The 17,330-nt window shown below is 24.2% G+C and overlaps 1 protein-coding gene across 2 annotated transcripts in view; it reads right to left on the bottom strand.

The window, feature by feature from the left end:
* The window catches only part of LOC136975898 (irregular chiasm C-roughest protein-like), a 101,271-nt gene extending 85,660 nt beyond the window's left edge, over positions 1-15,611 (bottom strand). Inside the window, exon 1 of one of the 2 annotated variants that reach the window (XM_067271061.1) lies at positions 15,442-15,611. In XM_067271061.1, coding sequence (XP_067127162.1) covers positions 15,442-15,577 — 136 coding nt within the window. In that variant the 5' untranslated portion in view covers positions 15,578-15,611. The remainder of the gene's footprint in view (positions 1-15,441) is intronic. The other variant, XM_067271062.1, reaches the window with a different exon arrangement.
* Between the last annotated feature and the right edge of the window lie 1,719 nt (positions 15,612-17,330).

Here is a 17,330-nt window from a genome sequence, read left to right as displayed (position 1 = left end):
TGAACATTAAACAGAGTGCCTTTATATCCATATTAAACAGTTTTTTTTTTTTTCATTTTTCTCAAAATATATGTGGCTAACAAATGTCCAATTTTGTTAATAATTATTTAATTTTAATTCATAAATAAGGAGTTTGCATTAAGTGATTGGCAAGAAAAGTTATCTCATTCTTTCACAATTATTCAGTTAGTTTGATATTTTCAAATTGTATAATAATATTTTATTTTTAATTATTTTATAAGGAGTTCATAAAGTTTTTGACGTATCTGTACAATTTATAAGATATTTATTCTTCTATTTTATCGACTATTTATGGTCTTAATTCTAATTTGACAATTTTAACTTTTTCCTAATTAAGCAGGTTGATAAATTTTAAGTTTTACTCTACCGTTCTTTACTTAGTGTTTTACTTATATTTATTAATTACATTATTTATAGAGGCTATCATACACGCTAACAACTTCTAGGCATTAAATTAAATAATCTAGATTTCAACTAAATGTATTTATTCAAAATATTATAAGACTAAAGATCACAAACTGGCAAATTTATTATTACATTCTCGTCAAAATCTGTCGCCCAAGGATTTCCAATGGTTAAATGCTTCATCTCACGAAGCTATTTAGCCAATATTCCTAAAGGCATGTTTACGTTTAATGTATAATCTACTCCACAATTATTAACGAAATGAAAACTGCGCAAAATTCTATTTCAAATTTTATTTCATTAAAATTAAAAGATTTAACATCCCATTTTAAACAATTTAACGTTTAAAGAGATGAGTGTTCAAATGAAAAACAATCAACTTACGGTACTGTAATACATTATTTTCGGTTTTACAACGGGGGTGCATTAGTTTAAATGTTTCAGTTTTATTAATTAATGCTGGTTGTACTATAACTTGGGATATATTATTTAAATCGTTTCTTTAGTTGAGGGTTCATCCAAGCTGTTTAATCGCTCTCCAATGCAGATGTAAAACTGTAAACGTTCAGTTTTACGATGTGTTGGGATTTCAAAGATACTTTCTTCGCAGACGTAAAACCAATACTTATACCAGAAGAAAACCAACCAATTTTCTGACTAGATTCGACTTGTCAGCAGGTACTAAAAACTATATAGGCGGTAAAACTATTCGTGTTTCACATTGTGGCAAAATCGTTTTTTTCCCCTTAAAAATATCAACACGGGAATATTGAAGAAAGATAACCTTGCGACATTTTTAAGAAACTTTACTTATATTATGCATTTTAAAGATTTTTATTATATTATTCTTCCTTTTCTCATTTCTATTAACATATAAGCCCAACAAAACTTAAAGAATAAAAAAAAAAAACAAATACCAAAAAATATAGCGACATTTGGAAATATAAAAAAATATAAGAAATGACAGTAAAGAAATGGCTAAAGATCTTTTTAAAAAAATTGTAATGTGGACTTACCAATAATTAGGAAGTTAGCGGAAAGTTAGCCAACTCAGCCATTAACTCTAATTCCTTTTTTATTGAAGATTTACTGTTATGGAAGTGAATGAAGATAGATTGTCTGTCACCACTTCTGAATAGGAAAATTGTGGAAAAAAACAGCGAAAATGGCAATTAAAGCAAAACATTTTAATAAGACATTCAAATATAATCATATTGTGTCTTCACTGTACCACATTATTTCTGTTATCTGACCTACTAACAGAATGAAGTAATCAAATGCTTTAATCGACTCTAAGGAGTAAAACATTAGTAAATTAACCCATTTTTTCTTATTAAAAATCCCTAAAAGCATTTAAATCAATGCGTTATTTTAAGAAGAAAACATACACGAAGCCATTAAGGTAATATTGAATGATGGTATTATTGTCATTTACGGTTAATCGAAGAAATAAAACAATGCTTTCTATATGTATTATCTAGCTATGGCAAAATAAGCCATTTAAACAGTTTTCTTAATCTGTGGTTTTCTTTAAGTTCCAATTACCAAGCCATTTGAATGTGCAATTTTCAAATTGAATTTCTCCATCGACATTAGTTGCTGTAAACATTTGCTTTCAAATAAAAAGAAAAGGAAGGGGAGAAAAATATATAACGAATTTGATTGGCTGCTTGTTAATTTGTTCAAAGTAAAATTCAATACAACTTCGATGAAAGTAAAAACAAAAGAATAGAAAAAATAAAAGAAAAAAATTAATAATAATTCTTTAAGATATAAAACAATTTTTTGGAATTTTACTGATTGCATTTTATATATTGAAATATTTGTAATTTAGATTATGAACTTTAAACATTTATTAGATTGGTTTTCATTTTGTTGTTATTATTTTTGATTAATTTAAATATAAGCATTTAAAATAAATTAATTTTTCTGGAAAAATGTTAATTACTTACTAAAACATTGTACAAATCAATAATTACTTTAAAACAAAAGTATTTAAGAAAAATGCATACAAAGATAAACACTATATAAAATTGCATTAGATTATGGAAAAACTATTATTATTTTTTGTACTATTTTGTATTATATATATTCAATTAAATTCAATTCAATTCTTGATTTCTCTTAGATTTCTCTTAGCTTGGGGATATATTATTAGCAATTATTTACAATCCATGTTATATAACCAAACAAAATATAAATATCACTGTTTGACATACTATTTTTAGAATGTCGCACAAATCTAGAATTTTCAGCTTCGAGATTTAGTAATATCCGACAATTATGCATTATTAAATATATGTTATTTCATTTCCGTTCCTTCCAGCCACAAAATTACTAAAAGTTTAAATTATTAACTTTAAACAAATAGCTATTAAATCTCAACCGTGTTATAAGCTTTATTTTACCCCCAAAGAAACGTCATTCGTAGCATAAGGTTGCATTTCCCAACCCACCCATCTCATTAATATACCATGTTTTCCTATACAAATGTTAGCATCGCATTTGATTAATATAATAACTTCAAAAATGCATTTTTAATATTAGATTTATTTTTAAAAATTGCTTTATATTTATTTGTTTTAACTAATATATATATTGTGCTACAGAAAACCTTAGTATGGTAGTTTTATACAGTTTGGTTCATAAGTAATAATCATAAAGGAAACATGGCATTAAATCTAAAATATATGTATTAATTTAATATATATATTAAAAACTGTATTTTAAACGAAGTTTAAAAAGACGTTTAAAATATAATTCTCAAAAAAATAAAATAAAATTATGATGTTTAAAAATATAACAACAAATAATAAAAAATAAACCTAAAATATTAAGTCGTTTTATTTTATGTATAAAAATTTCCTATAATTTATAAAATAAAAAGAAAATTATATAATATATTTTCCTATAATATTATGTATTAAATTAATACATAATATTACAGGAAAATACATACACATACGTAAATTTTACTTTCAAAATAACTTTATAAATAAACAAGCTTAATCAATGAATTTTTCCAATATTTTTCCTTAAAACAATTATCCACTAAAACGAAAAATTTTATAAACTGAAAAAAATATATCTTTTTTAATTTAATTTGTTTTTATAAATGCAAAAATATATAAAACGAAATCTTTAATAAAGATATGCAAGAAATTGCTTCAGCTTCTTTCTATGTAACTAACAAATGAATATTTTTATATTCATATATGATAAAATATAAACAGAAAAAGCATTTAAAAAAAACTACAATAAAAACGTATTATTCGATAAAGTAAATAAAATTTCCGCTTATTTTCAATATTAATGCAATTGTATAACTAACAAAATTAAATAAATAAATCAAAATTCATAAATCTTTCATAAACAATCGAAAATTCAATCTTGCAATTTATATTTTTCGAGATTTTATAACAGACGGATGGATAAAAAGTCATAAGATAAATTCACTAAAAAAAATCAAAACTAAAAATAATAAAAATAAATAAATTTCTTACATTTTTAATTGCTCAATTTCCAAGAAAAGTACAATTAGAAAGAATTTAACAATATCCAAATACATTATTATAAATATTTAACTATAAATAAATAAATAAATTTCGTTTATTTCTAAAATATTACAAAACGAAATTAATTTCAATATTTAAAGTTAATTTTATGTTTTTAAATATTATCTATTTCGTTTAATATATTAAATAAAAACATCTTTAACTAAATTAATAACAGGAGTTAAAAATAATAAGTAAATTACTTAAGCTTAAAAAATTATATAAAGCTGCATATTATAAACAGAATTAATGACCAGTTTTAAATTACGTCTAAAAGGAAAACTAATTTTGAATTCTTGTATATATTTTTGATACATTTGGGCTATTAATAATTTGAAATTGTAGTAACAAAAGCAGTTATCGGTCGTGTTTACCTAGTAGATAACTCCCAAAGTACAAATCAACATCATAAATGTCAGAAGTATGAACCTCTTACCTGTTCTCAAAAGTCATTGGTAGTTCTAATACCAAGGGATCTCATTTTCTAGACTCAACATCTTCTATATATATTTATTTTTTTTTCTTTTTATTTTCTGTCACTTCAATTAATTTTTTTCTATTTTTCTATCAACAAATATACATATATATCTACAATATATATATTTTATATGTATAGCGTTAATGAAATAGCGAATATGAAATTTTATAATTAAATTTAAATTAATAAAATTGAATGAAGACGACAAAAGATTTTTGTCATTAATTGAAATAAGTTTTTATCATAAATTTTCGCAAAAGTTATTATAAATTGAAAATGAGTAAATATTTTATTTAATGTATTGTACAGTACACGCGCATAAGTATTTTCAAATATTTTTTTTTAATTAAAAATATTTTAATTTAATGTAAATGATTAATTTTTATAATTTTTTATTTATATAAATTTTAACCAGAATCATATTTTGTTTTCCTATTTTAAAACTAAAATAATAATTATTTATTTTTTAAATTCATTTTTTAATTAAAACTTTAAAAATATATATATATATATTAGAGACGAATACATTTTGCATTTAATTAAAGAATATTATTTGTTTTATCCAATAATAACGCAAATGTTTAAATAAAATCCCGCTCGATATCAATCATAATAATGAAAACTTTTTAATAATTCCTTTATTATATTTTCAATAATTTTCAAAATATTTTTTATCGATACAAGTCTCTATTATTTTATCCCTCAATTATATTAATAATACATATATATGTGTATATTTTAACTATCCTATTATTAAGAATTTCGATCGCTTCTGAACTGTTTCCTGAGGTTACAATGAAATGAATAACGCTTCAGATAATTTTATAAAACAGAATTAAAACGCTCTACTAAGTTTTCAATTGACTGATATAAAGAGAAAAAAATAATAATAATAACCATACTGAATAAGATTATTATTAAAATGCAGAAAAACTCGTTCTTCTCTTGACTTTTGATCTATTCTCTGATCGTAAAAACTGGCACTTATCAAAATATGACATTCCATTGATAGATCCGGTTTTTTTTATGATTGAAAAACAACATTTTTCTAGTTTAATAAATGTAAGTAAAATATATTATTTAATTAAAATTTTTCTTTAAAGGTAATAAGAGATTCGAGATAAACTAATTTACTTACGATAATCAAGCAAAATTTCAAATAGTAATAAGCTATTTTTATTGAAATTTTCGATAAGCCATTGTTCGATAAATCCATAAGGATGCATATCTCCAGTTTCCTCTTGCAATTTCATTGATCTGTTTATTCTACCTTCATTATAATGTCGAGTAAAATAAGTCAATACCTTGCCACTACACATTTATATTCTAAGAAAATCATACGTTGAAATGAATGTTAATTTAATAATAAATCGCTTGCAAGAGTCTCGATTTACGAGTGTTTTTTTCCTCTAGTTGGAGTCAATATCTTACATTCTATATACTAATTTGAACGAAGCCCCAAACAAGATAAAGTAACCGAGATTACTTGAGACTTCGCAATTGTCATGTCCTAATTTGATTAAAGACTAACATGGCAACCACGAAAATACATTCTTTGTTTTCTGCCAAATTTTGCGTAAACTATTTCACAGAAGTTTTTTTCAAATTGTCCTCTTTTTTCTTTACTATCTCATCGTCTTAAGTGCCTTTTCATTAGTCAAATCTCTTCTGCCTGCTTTTAAGCACGGTTCAAAATACATTATACTACAAGAATAGCCTTCTAAACTTGATATATTTTCTTGTGAAAAATTGTTTATTTCCCACTATAAAAATTGAAAATAGGCCGATATATAAACATTTATCATCATGAATAACATTATAATCAATTATTTCACTATTTTAGAAAGTTTAATCTTATATACTAAAAATAAATGTGAATTTTTATTCTTTTTGTACGGTTCGGTACTATTCTAGTTTATAAACATTTTGAAAGTTTGTTTATTAAAGTATTTATTGTTATATTTTCATATTCTCATAAATTAATGGAAAAGAATTTGTGTTTTTTTTTTTTTTTTTGCAATTTTCTTACCAAAGATCTTCACAAAACTGTTAGAGATAGCTTTAAAACAGCTTATTTGTCTGAAAGTTTATTCTCTTATAAAACTTTAGATACTCGAAAAATTTATAAATTTTGTACTTTTTTATAGAAGTGAATTGAGTTACAGCAAAAGCTTTTTATAAAATAAAAAAAATCTAACTTGAAACAAGTTTATAAATAATAAAATGAATAGAAATTGGACATTATATATAAGCTCTATATAGAGTTTTTTTTAATTTTATATTTCTAAAATATTAACTTTCTGAAAACATTGTATGATATTAAGTATTAAATTTTTAATAAATAATAAAAAATAATAATTTTCTCACCAATTGGAAATTTATGATTAACTGAGAAAATATTTGTTTTAAGTATAATATTTTTATACGTATAATCACTTTATTTATAAAAATAAAAATAATTTATTTACTAATATTTAATAATGGTAAAGATAATATTATTGTTTACTTATCAATATCAGAAGATCTATATTTTATATGAAAGTTCAATATTTATATTTATATATTTAATATTTATATAGTGTTTAAATAAACTAAAAGTTGTTATATAATTTCAAAATTGAAGTTATTAAATAAATCTGTTGAAAATATTTATAGAAATTAAACGTTACAAACGATTTAGAAATAATCGATCAAATTTTATATTTTTGGAGGTATTTTTAGGGGGTGAGAGATTTTTTTTTCAAACTTTTATCGTGGAACGAAGAGGAGAAATCTGAAAATTCTTAAAATCACTTATAGAAAATTACAGTAAGTGAAACTTTCAATGATCGTGAAGTATATTAAAACTTTCTGTAATAGTTAAGGCTACTGAAAATTTGAAAAAAGAAAGAAATTGAATAGTAGTAGCATGCCCTAGAGTCTGACCACTATATGTTATATACGAGACAGATATAACGTACGTGATACGAAACAAAAATTTTCACTTGTTTTTTTTATGTACATATTTTTTTTTTTGACATATCGAACCAAACTTATATTGCTAGTTCTTATAGATACCACCGAAGATTCCAACTCGTATTAACGTGATATAGATAGCCATTTAATAACATCCGACAATTTACTGAGGGAAACAGCTATAATTCTCATCCATTTATTTCAGTATACATCTAATAGATATATCTAATAGCTTGTCATTTAGGTGAATTTTTATGAATTATTTACCATTGATGCATTATCATGATAAATTGTTATCTCATCAAACTAATCTATTGCTTTTAGTATTGGTTTCATTTGTATCGATTTATGTAATCAGATATTTTAATATTGAATTTTCTTTAAAAAATGTCATTTACTAAAATTAGGATAATTTTTATATAATATAATCAAATGAAATATTTATAAGTGATAGAATATCTATTGAGTATTCTTTATTTAATATATTTTTTCCTTTTTTTAATTATATATGCTTATCTTCTGCTAAGCTTTGCTGGATATCTTATATAAAAAATGAATGAGTATTGTATAGTCTACTTACACAGATTATATCTGAATGACTGTTCTTTGTTATTAGATTAAGCATAATTTATATTAATGGAGATAAAGTAACAATCTAATATATTATAATATAAATAGAATTTTAGCTAAAACATTATTTGTAAATGTTTAGCAATATCAGCTCCTTAAGTAAAATTTGTTTAGTAAGCTATAAAAAAAAAGAATACAAACTCTTTCGAATTAAAGAAAAATAAATAAATCTGTCCTTTTAAATCCAATGGGAAACAATGTAAGAAATGTAAGTAATGGAATTGGTGCAATTGCATCAAAAGTGGTTTATTTCTATTACAAGCAACGATATTAAGGTAAGGGGAAACAATACTGAAAGTCATTTCTAATTTGTTGCAAAGCATGTCGGAAGATAAACTGAATACGTGGCTAGAATAACGGAGGTAATACAACTTTTCGAGTTACTGCACATTCTCTATTCATGCTGAATTTAGCGAAAATGTAACTAAACTGTTGAAACAACAGTTTAACCTTTATTATCAATAATATCACTTTCATTATGTGTTTAGTTATGTAAGATGATGCCTTTAACTAATGTCAAGTAAGCTTTTGTCAAGAATCGAGTAATTATGAATTATATTACAGTCGACAGAAAATTTTTTTTATTGTTCGAATTAATTAACTTATATTAAATTAGAATTTATTTAAATAAAAAATATTATGAATTAACCGATTATGTTTAAAGTAATTATTAAACTAAATTTTATTTGTAAAATATGACACTTAATCAATAAATTGCAATTTACAAGTTTGGTACGATTGACAAATTCGATATTACAGGTCTGGAAGTTTGGCACACTTCTGTTTGATCGAATAATTATAAGCCTTCAAATAGTTGTTGAAAATGGTAATTTCGTAAGTCATTTCTGTCTTTGTTCGTTATGTTGCGCTCATCATGTAAATCCTATTGCAGAAAATGTCCACAACTTAAGAATTTCTTAAGATGAATACCGGCAACCTTGTTCTTAACTTTCTGTTAAATGACAAATTTAGCATGGTTGAAGCACTAATCCAATTACTAATAAGGATTAATTTTAATAAACATATTAACGAATTTCATGTGGGAGAGTTAAGTTATTAAGCGTAAATATAAAAGACTGTTTATCTTTCTGCCTTTAATATATATAAATATATATATACAGTATATATATATATATATATATATATCCACTTGTCTTTCTACATATACGTGGTCAGTGTGTTCTGCTATACAATTTTGTGGCAAAGCTAATTAACAACCAGTTAATTATTAGTTGCATCTCCCAAGGCAATATCGAATGCACAGAGGAATTGCTTTCGAAAAGTGGTGTTCAAATTAACTTGGAACAGTACAAATCTTATTTAGGAAGATTTAGGAGTCACCCAGACAAAGAGCTCTTATAATAAATTTCTGATTTAGTTGTTTACGTATAAGAATTTCTAAAGAAAATATTTCTTGATAAAATAAAATAAATAAAATTTAAAGACTTTATTGAATTAAAATCATTTCACGTGTCTTATAATAAAAAAAATTACATAGGTAGATTAGATCTAAATTATATAATTTATTTTCTATAATTCAATAATTTTAGTTACTATTTAAGTAAATAAAATAAATATTTCAATATGATTAAAATATTAAGACATTGGTCCAATCCGTCCATCTTATTTTAATAGGTTGGCAGTAACTTTTTTGATGTGCTTTCAGTGACTTTACACAAGAGACTATCTTTCGGTTTATCTAATGGAGAGTTTCTTAGAGAAGTCTCTCGTCTCCCCAGAGCGAAGAAGTGACATCCTGATAAAATTTGAGAAACTAAAAAGAACCACTAAGAAATTGGCAAACATAGATACAAAAGTAAAAATATTTACTCGACAACTCTTACAAATAAAACATTTCGAAATTATAAATGCAAAGTTTGTTTTTTGTTCAATTACATGTAAAATTTACTCAAATCGAATCTGTTGCAACATATAGAAGGGAAAGCTATATTGAATTTAATAAATATAGCAATATTGTAAAGATTCTTTTCGTATTTCTTAACTTTCTTCGAGAGAATGCATGTTAAAAATTTTGTTTTAGCAAAGAAAATTGAAAGAAAGAATTTTATCTTGAAAATCTTTATAAAGTTTGAAACAATAAGTTTATCACAAAGAGACATGTTCCGTTGAGAGTGGTGGTAAAAGGGATTGACAGATGAAGGATCACAGTATACTTAGTCAGCCTGAAACGATCATTGTCTTCAGACTAACTCATTTTAATTACTTACGCTAGCTATGAGATGCCGGTAAAAAGCAAACAATCAATTGAATCTGTTCGCCAATCAAAACTTTCAGAATGTAATTAAAGACATATTACACATCCTTAATTGGCTGAGGTAATTTCTTTTAATCCCGAACTTTAGACTTAATAAATTACTTACCATTTTGCTCTCATTAATTATATTCTATAGAAAACTTTTGTACAGGTTTTAGAAAGATTGATTGTACGACAGAAATATTTGTCATATCAGCAGAAAAACTGCTAAAGATTTCTTTGTAAGAATAATTAAATCATGTTATACTAATGGAAGATAAGATCGATTTTTTTTAAAAAAAATATACATTCTTTTTTCAAATCGAGGGTTTTTCTTATTTGTTAAATTGATAATTTTCTATTGAGGATTTAGTAGGCTTTTTCCCCCTCGATAGCTGCAAATAATCTCGAATGTTGGGAACAACTCTCAATAAAAAAATTCCTGGCATCCACACAATTGAATCGAAATATAACTTCATCTCTTTCTGATAATAAACTTTAGAGAGAAACGTTCACCTGGAATACTTGTAAGCCTATTACTACAAAAAAAGCTAACTATAAATCCATTTATAACGCAATTTACCTCCGAAATTTTAAAAACCAGTCTCAAATTATGTTAAAATGATATTAAATGATGCATAATGCTGTTAATCATTCAAATATTTATCGTCTATCATTAACCATCGACGAGAATATTCTTTCTGTATTTTCCACATATTACGAGCTTTTTTAAATATTTATAACCTTATTAAATTAATATGTAAATTATCTGAAGAAAATTCGACACTATCTAAATTTGAATAAACATTTTAAATACGTTCCCTTATTAAAATATGCCTTTTAAATATTTTTATTCAGTAACAACTAATAGTTAAAATATAAAATTAAAATTAAAAGATATAGTTAAACTGCATAAAACTCAGAAATATATTTACTAAAGTTATAATAAAAAATATAAATAATAATAAATAAAATAACTTCGTTTAATCTCATTTATTTAATGTTTAAACGAAATAAGGATGAAAATTTTATGTAAATAAATATGTCACGATACTAGTTAATGTTTAGTTATAACATCGTCTATTTTATTTAGAATTTCATCTGATTAAAACCTTATTTTTCTTTTCTTTTCTTGTTTTTTGCATATTTTATGGAAGCAAAAGCTAAGGAATTAAGTTCAGTGATTTCTTTGATTAAGAAAACAAAAAGCGCATAAGATTACAAACAAAAACCGTTAACTTCTTCCTTTAAAAATTTAAATCATGCGAAAGCCTGAAAGAAAAATGATTATTTCTTTTCTTCTTTCCCCTTTTCCCAAAAGACAAAATATAAAAAGAAAAATTCATTTGTTCAAAAACCACGCAATAACTATAAATTGTAATTTTAGTAATATTTCTGTTTGCCACATTATTTACAATTATTGGCAAATCGGATTTTTCGAATTTAATTCTTGACGTTTAATTATCTTGTTTTCGAAACTTTCAGATAAATTTCTCCATTTTTAAAATTAATTTTAACAATCCAGAAAGTAAATATATTTTATTTAATGAACCAACTTAAATTTTGTTAGATGAAGTTATAAACTTTATTATTTTTCATCGTTTATAACTTTTATATCCTCTGCTATTCCTTACAGAAATCAAATTCAGTTATATATCCTCTAAACAACATCAGTCGTTGACTAATAACAATGTCAACGTATCAAATTTTTCCAACGTTTTTCCACTTTCGCAATAAACTTCTTGGATCTTTCAATACATATTACCGAAAAATAACTTATAGTGTTTGATGTTTATCAATGAATTTAGTTTCTACCACGCCTATAATTTATTCATTGATATATTTTATCTTCAGGGTTATTGACGTTCGTTTTATGACCTTTAGAATAAAAAAAATATATAAAAAAAACGATTGAACTGAAGAGCAGGAAATGAAAAATTCCTGTTCTTTATATACTGGAACAACATAGATTGAAGTGGAAAGAAATTGCAATCAAATTGATGCACAGCAGTTTAAGTTGTAGCAAAGCCCCTATATAAGATGTCAAAAGAAATGACTTCTAAAAAAACAACTCGTTTAGTTAATATTTTAAATTTTTGTTGGCCTATTTTATAACTAAGATTTTTATTAAAAAACTAGGTTAAAATAACAAAATATATCCAAAATTTCTTGAAAAAATACTTTATAAAAGTAAAACATATATACATTTTTAAATAAATTTTAATTATTCGGCATATATCGAATTGTCTATGCTCGATTTTAAAGTATTGGAGAGAGAGAAACACAACATTTCTTTTTGATTAAAATTTTAAAAATTTTTCATAAATTTATATAAATATAATACGTTATTAAATATTTATGTTATCTTCACTAAACAAAAGATTTGCTGCAAATTAAACATTTCTGACTTAGATATTTTAATTCACTTTGTTCCTTCAGATAACGTTAGCAATTATAATCCTATTTAAAGAGGTTCTCAATGAGATATCCTATTATTTCCGCTATTAAATTTCTGCTTTGCGAAGTCTATTTAATTTTATTTAGTAGAATTATTTAAGTTAAAATTATTTACTGATTTCACATCCATAATATCCTCTAATCTTCCTACTATCACAGGTACAATAGAAGCAAATTTTATGTTAAAATTTTCGTACCGTTTTTGATATAAAGACGAAAGTTTATATAAGTTATATATATATATATATATGAATAATTCCAAATTTTGATATTTTTAAAAGTTTCAGTTTACATTTGAGGTACATTTCTTTCAGCAGAAGCATCTACTATGTCTTATAAGTTTATGGCAATAGGTCTCATGTTGCTTGAAAATCGTGTTAGGGGCCATTTACCAAGGATCATGAGTTCTGGCACAATTCTCAAGAATTAAAGTACTAGACTTTCTGCTACATCTAACTCTGTATTCTACAAGTTTCGCAATAATGTATTCATAAATGAACTGAAACATTACCATCTTATTTATTTATTTTTTTTTATGTATATGTATTTTTAGATAAGCTATGTCATCTCTAAACATCCAATTTTATAACCGTGACTCATAATTCATTATTTAAAAAGTATCATGAAAGTAATCATTCCATATACATTTATAAATATAAATATATATGTTATGTCCTTAATATAAACTCGAACCACTATTACTTTAGTTGGAAAATTTACGATCGAGAATATGATTTATGATGTTGGAAGAATGTGGAGTCTATGGTTAGATCTGAAGGCATTTCGAACCGTTAATCGTACAGCAACATTTTAAGCTGTTGAAATTTTTAAAAGTAATAAATTTTTCAATTAATTTATTTAAGAATAATGTTTCTTAATAATTCACGTCAGAGTTGTTTATTATGAACATAATAATAATTCATGTAATTCGAATATTTTTATGATTAAATTTGCATAGGCAAAAATACTTATCATGTTTTTATTTAATAAAATATTAAAACTAATTAAATTAAGTATTATTTATGCATTAACTAAGATATTATTACTATAATAAATATTCAGACAAATTTATGTAAATCGGTTAAAGATAATTAAACTTTCGAACGGTTGAAGTTCACTTTTTTATAGCTCACTATTCGAATATGATGTAGTTTAAATCGAAATATCACAAAATAAATATGTTAATGTAATGAAATCAATTTAATAATAACATAAAAAATTACTATAAAGCTTATTCGATTGATTCTGACAGAAGAAAAAGGTATAACAGGTCAACAGATGTGATGATAATCCTGGCTACTCCAAAGGCACAATACAAGCCACAAATCTGCTGTATGAATTGAAACTTTTAATCAAATCTCCAATTTAAATTAAATCTTAAGTGGAAATAGTAGATTGATGGTTACATAAAATACTTTTTAAATCTTCCAGAATAATTTATAACTTTTTTATTTTTTTTTTAAACCCCGAAGATCCATAGGCCATTAGTTAGGTCAATAAATAATTTAAAATTTTATTCAAATACTATACTAACTCACTTATATTTTATTTTGTATCGAATAGATTTCTTTCTAGCTGACAGAAGCTGGTGTATTTTTTTATCCATTCTCCTCTTTCTATTCTTTAAAATATTACAGCTTTGCTTTTAGAAATGACAGATCATCTCTCGTGCGATTTTTTACCCGAAACAAACCTGCTAACATCGTGAGCGGCAGTGAAATTTTAACCAGCATCAACCACTACAGCCTACCTGGGTCGATAGCAGAGAGTTAGAGCTAACAGAACACGCTGATTCATAAAATAATCAAGGTGATCGTCCATTCTTGTTGATCGAATGCAAAACATACCAAGTGGTAGAAGTGATTTCTTTCAAACAAACTTTGAATTAATATTCCCAAATATTAATAAACACCTGAGAATTTTTAATGGAGTTTATCGTAGAAAGAATTTTGCCTTTAAAAGAAGTTCACAGTTTTGTAAGGAAAAAAAAGACCTTTCAATATCTCACGCGATCTTAGATACAAAAACAAAAAAAAATTGGACTTTAAACTCAGCGCTGACAATCAGCTGCGATACAGTTAACGTTTTTTAAAATAAACTAACCGTTACGGAAATTCAAAAATAGTATTTTCTTCAAGAAAATCAACAATAAATGCAAATATATATTCCGCTATAGAATAGCCTACAGAAGCTACAGAGCTAAAAGACTTAAGTGAGACTCACCCCACTACTGCCCGTCAGGCAAATAACCCGGTCCTATCAACCAACCACTTGGAGGAGAAGCGAAACAAGTGGTTTGATATTTTGTCTCCCCCTTCAAAATTTCTTCACTCAGTCGATGAACTCTTAATCACAATCAAAGCTAGTTTCAGTGCAGGAGCATCGTTCCAGAAGAAGAAAAGCTCATACAAAACGTGCTACCAACTTTTTATAAACATTTTTTAATATATCAAAACGAATCGCTTCTTACATAAATTTTATCAACACATTATATAAATGATAATAGCCTGTAATAGATCACAAATCGTGGAATAACAATCGTAATATATTATTAAATTAAAGTCATATTTTATGACCTTGTATCTAACCGTCATACCAAACTGCCGATGCTAACGCTCTATACAGAGTTTAGTCTAACAAGTTATATATCAATTGTATTTAACGAAGCAAAGGGTAAATGAACTCACCAGAGACCCAAAAGGCACATAATATCCATAAAAGTCTCCACAGTTCCATATTTGATGATGTAAATGGCCAAAGGTAGTAAAAAATTCCCCGGTATCTCCTGCTTGCTTGCCACACCGTCAGCCGAACGTTCGCCATTTGACTTGTTCGTGAGTGTTGGCCACAGTCGCACGCCAGCGCACTCTGGTGACGTTTGCAAACTTTAACCAGGCCACGGGCATTGTGAACACCATTGTTGCTAAAGAAACTTATCTGCTTAATCACTGCTCTGCACTTGTAGAACTGAACACACACTTTACACACTTAATTTATATTCCTCGACAGTCGACAATTCTGATAAAAGTCTATCGGAGAGATAGAAAAACATTTCGAAAATATCACAATTATGAAATTAACTTGTTAATTATTCAACGTATCTTGATACTTGACAGCTTTTTCTCTATAAAAAGCTGTGCTTCATACGCATTCAAAAACTAAAATAGCTACTTTTTATTCTATAATTTTGTTATAATATAATAAATAAAATTTCATAGAGTCGTATATATTTTATATTTTAAGTAATTTAAAAAAATTACATTTTTATATATATAAAGTACATTTATAAAAATACATAAATTTTTATTAAAACAGTATCATTTATGTAATTATAAAAAATTTAGCGTAAAAATATTTAATTGTATAAATAGAAATTTTTATTTACATATTATTTAAATTTTTTATAAAATAAATTATCAAATTTAATTTTTAATAATAAAATAGTTTATATATATATATATACATAAACTTTATCTATATAATATATAAAATAAAATAAAATTTATTATTACTGTATCATTGTATTTGGTATTTATTACAATTTATTATTAAAATCATTAAATATATTATTTTATTAATTACAAAATACTTTTCTTTATATTATTAATAAAAATATATATTTATTTTTACATATGTATTTCATTTTTTATGCATTTTTGTACAGAAAATGTATAAATGTAAACAAATATTATTGAATATATTTATATAAAAATATATAAGATTTATTTTAGAATAAAAATAACGTATAAATTATTAAAAAATAACGAAAATTATTGTTAATTTTTTAGTAATGAATGTTGTGCGGTGATTATCATCCATGTGTCCAGTAATAAGATGCAGGAAAGACTCCTGTTTATGTAGCGCCATCTAATGATTAAAACTTACACTTTTATTATATATTAAAATGACTAAATTAAATAAAATACGTTTTATTAAAATATTTAACATAAATTTAATTTAGTTAATGTAATTCTTAACACAATTTTTAATAATTATAAAATATCTTTCTTGTAAACAACATAGTCATTACTCAACAGTAATTTTATAGTAAATATGTTTATAAATTACTTTTAGTCACATTTTAAAATATATATATATATATTTTTAATTTAACATTATATAATTTTAATTCTATAAGTTTTATTTAATATAATTATCAAAAATTAATAAATAAATAAATCGTAAATATTAATTAAATTATCAGAAATTAAAGTATATTTTCAAGAATATTTAATTTATTAAAAGTTTAAAATTAAGATGCAATGCTTTAAAAATTCTAAGTTTGTTGAAAATAATAATTATGCAAATTTTAACTTTGTTGTTGAAGAGTAAATTGATTTAATATATTATACTTAATTCAAGGGAGAATTTTCTAAAAATGATTTTCTACAATATTAAATGTTTACAAATTTCTTATAACGTTAAGTACAGTACTTTAAAAGTTTAGAAAATTATTTATTTACATAAAATATTTAAATATTCTTTAACATTTTTAAATGCATAAATAAATTTTGGAAGTTTAGAAGTTAAGTTATACATACTTAAATTAATTAATTAATAGTAATAATGTGCTTAA

Source organism: Centruroides vittatus, unplaced genomic scaffold, assembly GCF_030686945.1.
Source record: "Centruroides vittatus isolate TY-2023 unplaced genomic scaffold, ASM3068694v2 contig_391, whole genome shotgun sequence".
Taxonomy (NCBI): Eukaryota; Metazoa; Arthropoda; class Arachnida; order Scorpiones; family Buthidae; genus Centruroides; species Centruroides vittatus.
Note: the sequence above shows the minus strand (reverse complement) of the source record. Positions and strands in the feature narration are given on the sequence as shown.